We start from the raw sequence: 6,382 nt of genomic DNA on the forward strand, positions 1-6,382 counted from the left end.
GTACTTATTAGATATAGAAACCTACGTATATATTTTTATACCCTAGCACTCTGGGTACTTTATGCATGCCAATACTCGGCCGTTCATGCATAACATGGCGCAGTGAAAGTTTAAGTGATACTTCTGTACTTATCAGTGATTCCGTTGTGCATAATTCTGTGATAACATAGTGCGTATGATCTGTGTTGATTACTTTGTGCATAAGTTCAGTGCTAACTTAGTGCGTATGTGTTGTGGTGATTACATTGTGTACGAGTTCAGTGCTATCTTAGTGCGTATGTTCTGTGAATTAAGCCGGTGTACCCAAGGCGTCATTAGCCCCCTCTCCCTCCGGAGAGACCTCCCACGTTCACCGCCTGCCCGGGGCCTACTGAACACTGATCTCACGCGCGTGTTGATTTACGTGCATAGCATATCTCGCCCGCCAATCGGCCGATTTTGACGAAACCAACGCCATGGCGACGCCAGATCAATCATCCCCCGACAACTCACAGCCAGACACTTCCATAACACCCGGAAACGCAACCCAAGATGAGCAAGATGTACTCAGGTTGTTAGCGAGCTCCCTCGCCCGTCTTATCACAACCCCCACGGCACATGGAAATAACTCCACAGATTCCACCAAATCACCCGTCGTCCCTCCAAAGCCACCTCCCATACTGATGCCGGAGATGTCATACAAGGAATTTGACGCATGGTCCGCCAAATTCGACGATTTCTCCACCCTAACAAACTTCCATTCGCTAAAGCACACGCAACAAATGGCCACACTCCGTGCATACCTACATGACGGTGTACGATCACTCCTAGAGGACACTCTCGGAGTACCACGCGACTCTACTCTCCCTGTACAAGAAATCTTGAACAAACTTCGAGTGCATTACAGGGAGAAGTGTAATGAGTCCGTACGACGATTGGCATTTACGAATTGCAAGCAAGAGAATGGAGAATCGGTCAACGCCTTCTACGAGCGTCTATCACAGCTCACACGTGAAGTTGAGCTGTGCACCGGGTTAAATTGCCGTGATACACAAGTGAAACACCAACTCATCATAGGTCTACGAGACGTCGAAACCGTACGCCAACTCCTACAAACGAGTTCCAGCGCGACACTAGAGGATTTTTTATCGCTCGCTCGTGCAAGGGAAACCGCTCGTGGCACTACGGACGCTATTCGCCGTGGGTTAAATCAACCCACCTCGGGAATGGCCTGTGCTGTGTCAACTTACAAGAAGATGCAACGCACGGAACGAGGCCCCACAGGCACCCCACCAGGGAATGAGGCCTGTCCAGGGTGCGGTGTCTTCCCTAAACACCCACGAAAAACGTGTCCAGCTCTTACGCATGTCTGCCGGATTTGCTCCAAGAGAAGACATTTCGAGAAGGTGTGCAATTCATCCACGGCTGCCCCGAAACCCATCCCGCCACCGAAGCAGAAGAACCAACGACCTCGGAAGATGGCCATAGTGTCAAGCCTATCTGCCAACATACGGGCGGCAGATGGGAGGATCGGACCCACGACTCCTACCGTCTCTGTGAGGGTCAAATTTGGTGACGTTGAGGGCAATGTTCGATTCATCCCGGACACCGGATCTGATACAACGGTCATTGGGTGCCAGCACATGAAGGATCTGGGCATCAGCGCTCGCAGCCTCAACCCATCAAAGGACCTGGCCCTGCGGAACCCGGACCATACTGCATTCCAAGGACGTACCATCGGCTCCATGTATGCTACGATGTCCTTTGGAGACACCACCATCAACGGCTGGATCAATGTTGTGACGCACCTGCCGCGCCCCCTGCTGTCATGGTGGCACTCGATGCAGCTCCGCCTCATACCTTCGTCATACCCTGCCCAACTGCCGAGGGACCAACCAATCGGCAACGCCTGCCGCTTGCAACTGGACGACGACTCGGTACCACAGCCGGTCACACACTCTCCAACGACTACGGCTCACAGCTCTCTCCCGCTCTCTCACGCCCCACCCCCGTCAACTACAGTAGCTGACCTGCCAGATTGCATCAAGAAGACATGGCCCGACGTCCTTCGACACAAGGAAGACCTCAGGTCCGGCGAGGCCCTTAGGGAAATGACTGGGAGGCCCATGGAGATACATCTCAAGCCAGATGCGAAGCCGTTCGCACTCCACACCGCAAGACGAATCCCACACGCATGGCAAGATGACGTGAAGAAGGAACTCGATGCAATGGTGCACCAAGGCATCATTGAACCTGTTGGTCATGCCCCTTCCGTATGGTGTCACCCCCTCGTAGCGGTGCCGAAACCGAAGGGTGGTGTGCGCATCACAGTGGACACCTCAAAGTTAAAGAGCCAGGTACTACGCCCAACCCACCCATCCCCCACACCAAGCGAGGCAATCAGTCGCATCGACAGGAAGGCAAAGTACTTCTCAACCTTCGATGCTATCCAGGGATATTGGCAAATCCCCTTAGCCCAGCGAGACCGCCACTTGACGACATTCATCACTCCGTACGGACGATACATGTTCCGCCGGGGCCCCATGGGCCTCTGTTCAACTGGCGACGAGTACAACCGCCGGGGTGACGAGGCCCTCGCAGACATTCCCAACCTTGCCAAGGTCGTGGATGACATCATTATCTGGGACAGTGACTACGGGACACACCTACGTCGCATCAGTGAGGTCTTGAACCGATGCCGCACTCATGGCATCTCCCTCAACGCTGACAAGATGACTCTTGCTGCTCCCAGTGTCAACTTCTGCGGGTTCACAGTGTCTCAAGACGGCGTAGCCATCGACAGTGAGAAAATAAAGGCGAATTCACACCCAACGTCTCTACAACTGCAGACGCTCTTCGCCCGCTACTCAGCCCGAGGAACACCTTCCTCTGGACACCTGCTCAGGAGGACGCCTTCCAAAGGACGAAGCAGGCCCTCGCTCAACCTCCTGTCCTCGCCCATTTCGACCCGAAACTACCGACTGCCCTCCAAACGGACGCGTCTCGTCTGAATGGCATAGGGTACGCCCTCCTACAGGAACATGAAGAGGGAGTTTGGCGACTCGTGCAGTGCGGCTCTCGATTCCTGCAGGACGTGGAAACACGGTACAGCACGATCGAGTTGGAACTGCTGGCTACGGTCTGGGCTATGCAGAAGTGCAAATACTTCCTGCTTGGCCTCCAGGACTTCACACACATCACGGATCATCGACCCCTTCTTCCGATCCTCAATACGTACACTCTAGACTGTATTGAGAACCCAAGGCTCCAACGCCTCCGAGAGAAGATTGCAGGATTCGTATTCACCAGCAGATGGCGTAAGGGCTCAGAGTTATGCATTCCGGATGCCCTCTCAAGAGCTCCCGTGGACAAACCTCTGGCAGATGACGTCGCCCTGGGCGATGAAACAAGCATCTGCATCCGCGACGTGGTGACTCGCAATGTTGCCACGCTCCATGCCCTTTCCGGCCCTCCAACACTCGACACCACGGCAACTCCACACTCAACGGACCCAGTACTCGACGAACTCCGTCAGGCAGCATCTTCGGACCCCACGTACGTGCAACTCGCCTCTTTCGTCGGGAAGGGATTCCCACGATCACGCATGGAACTCGACGAAGCTCTACTTCCCTTCTGGAAATTCAGAGACAGCCTCTGCATCGACGGACCTTTGATCCTCCGAGAGGCACGAATACTTGTCCCCCAAGCTCTTCGCAGAAGTGTATTGGCTCGACTTCACGACAGCCATCGTGGTATTGAAGCCACCAAACGCCGAGCCAGGCAGACGGTCTGGTGGCCAGGCATCGATTCCGATATCGCCAACACAGTACGCTCCTGCGAGCCATGCCAGATATTGCAGCCGAGCCAACAGCGTGAGCCCTACTTCACCGACGATGTGCCACCCTCCAGACCGTTCGAGTCGGTCTCCGCAGACTTTTTCACCACCGCCGGGAAGCACTTCCTGGTGTACGCGGATCGACTCTCTGGATGGGCAACGGTGGGCCACTGTGGCACGGACTCCTCGACATCCCAAACCATCCGGCTCTTCCGCCACTTCTTCAGCACCTTCGGCGTCCCGGTACGACTCAGGACGGATGGAGGACCCCAGTTTACGGCCTATGACTTCGCTGAATTCCTGCGACGATGGGGCGTCCGCCACGACGTCTCCACCCCCTACCACCCACAGTCCAACGGGCATGCAGAATCGGCGGTCAAGGCCGTGAAACGCCTCATCATCAAGGTCGCGCCCAATGGAGAAATTCGCCACAGCGACGCGTTCCACCGGGGTCTCCTGGAGATACGGAACACGCCCAACCCCGACGGAAGAAGCCCCGCCCAGGTCCTCTTCGGACGCCCCCTTCGGTCCTGCGTCCCAGCCCACTCCAGGTCCTTTGCGCCTGAGTGGCAGGCTGCCACAGCTGAATGCGAGCAGAAGGCAGCCGCCAGAATGGAGGCGACCATCAAGCAGTACGACTCACACGCGAAGCCGCTCCCACAACTTTCCGTTGGAGCCACGGTCAGGATCCAGGATCCTACGTCACGACGATGGAGTAAGGTCGGCCACATAATGGGACAAGGACGTACCAGGGACTACCTCATCAAGACAGCGTCCGGAAGTGTCCTGTGGCGCAACCGGAAGTTCCTCCGCCCCATCCCTGAGCCAGGTGCCGCCCGTGATGGCATGAAGGAGTCTCCAACGAGCACTACCGGCAATACTCCTCGCCCCACGAATCAAACTGGCCAGCCCAATGGACCAAGACGCTCAGCGAGACTGGCCGCACGCAACAAATCGACGGCTCAATGAATACATCGATTTTGGGGGAGGGGGGGAGATGTGGCACATGTGTCTATGTCTGGGTATTTGATATTCCCGCGCGCATGGCGCGATCATGATAGACACCCATAGGCATACGACACACATACATTTATAAACACATGTCAGGATAGGAGACACTTTTCCCATGTGTAACGGAGCATAGGGACTATGTATAATAGATGACCTAGCTAGGACAATTTAGTCTAGGATGCTGTTGTATATATCTATTACCTTTGTCACGGTGACGCCATGACGTCACGGCATAGTTCCCGCCAACGCAGTTGGACCAGAGACACTATGGTGATTGGATCCTGTAGGACCAGTGGACGTGAACTATTTAACATGTGCTGAACGTTATTCACTGTTTTATATTGATAGGGCTCCCTTTATGTATCCAAGCCTATGTATACAGAAGTACTTATTAGATATAGAAACCTACGTATATATTTTTATACCCTAGCACTCTGGGTACTTTATGCATGCCAATACTCGGCCGTTCATGCATAACACTAATGATAAGCTTAGAAGATAATATAAATGATAACTTTAATGTGCACAAGTTTAGAATATATTAATAATCACAAGTTTAGATAACTTTAATTTGTGCTAGTTTTTAGCTTAGATAACTTTTATTTGTACTAATGATGACAAGTTTAAAAGATACTAAGAACGGCAAATTTAGAATGTATTACAAATTAAATATTTTAATGTATTCTAATAATTAATGTTTGTAACAAGTTTAAAATGTACTATTAATGATAACTTGGAAATGTACTAATAATTGCAAATATAGAATATACGATTAATCACAACTTTAGAATGCATTAAATATGAGAAGTAGGTATTACATGTTCTAGTAATGGCAGGTTTATAAAGTACTTAGAATGACAAATTTAGGATATTCTAATAAGGACAAGTTTTGAATATACTATTAATGAAAACTTTGTGTAGAAATAATTATGTGTAGAAGGTACTGTTACTGATAACTTTAAGGGTTGATTCACACTATCGGTCCGGTCGCGCTCCACTCCCGCTACGCTCTCGGTCTGGTCCAATATTGTCTCATTAATTTCAATGGAAGCATTCACACTGGCGCTCTCGCTCCAGTCTCGCTCCGGTCACGGTTCCGTCAAAAGATATTTTTACTGGAGCGAGACTGGACCGTGAGCGCCAGTGTGAACTCAGTTGCCACGGTCCTGCTCTACTCCAGTCGAGATTCAGCCTTCATATAAGCAAGTAGTGTTACCCTCTGTCCTACCAAACCATGGATAATCCAAAGGAAACACCTCAATGGGATCATGAGAAAGTTAGAAAAATGATAAAAATACATTTTCTTTTTATTTATCACTGATACAATGACAATGCGTACAGCGAGGATATTCATAAGCACCAACTGAATACAATATAACCTACAAAACTTACTTTAATTTTGTGGATTTAGATGAAATGCTAATAGAATTGGTCAAAAGGTAAACCAAAGCTGTATGACCTGACTTCGCTGCACTACAGTGATAATGTTTGCATACTTATCATATTGCCAAGGTACCGAGAGAAAAAAATACACATTATTAACCGAAGAAAGAAATT

General features: G+C 50.9%; 1 protein-coding gene across 1 annotated transcript; it reads left to right on the forward strand.

The window, feature by feature from the left end:
• The first annotated feature begins 455 nt into the window (after nt 1-455).
• Nucleotides 456-4,783, forward strand: LOC143017536 (uncharacterized). The gene is made up of 2 exons (XM_076172326.1): nt 456-2,781; nt 2,829-4,783. The coding sequence occupies exons 1-2, from the start codon at nt 456-458 to the stop codon at nt 4,781-4,783; spliced, it is 4,281 nt and encodes a 1,426-aa protein (XP_076028441.1).
• The last annotated feature ends 1,599 nt before the right edge of the window (nt 4,784-6,382 follow it).

This window comes from Oratosquilla oratoria, chromosome 32, assembly GCF_046742065.1.
Source record: "Oratosquilla oratoria isolate Oo_2021 chromosome 32, ASM4674206v1, whole genome shotgun sequence".
Taxonomy (NCBI): Eukaryota; Metazoa; Arthropoda; class Malacostraca; order Stomatopoda; family Squillidae; genus Oratosquilla; species Oratosquilla oratoria.

Bases quoted from the DNA above. Each gene is read 5' to 3' on its own strand.
- LOC143017536 (XM_076172326.1), top strand. From the start codon at position 456: ATGGCGACGCCAGATCAATCATCCCCCGACAACTCACAGCCAGACACT. The intron at 2,782-2,828 runs GTGAGAAAATAA...CTACAACTGCAG, and splicing joins AGACGGCGTAGCCATCGACA to ACGCTCTTCGCCCGCTACTC.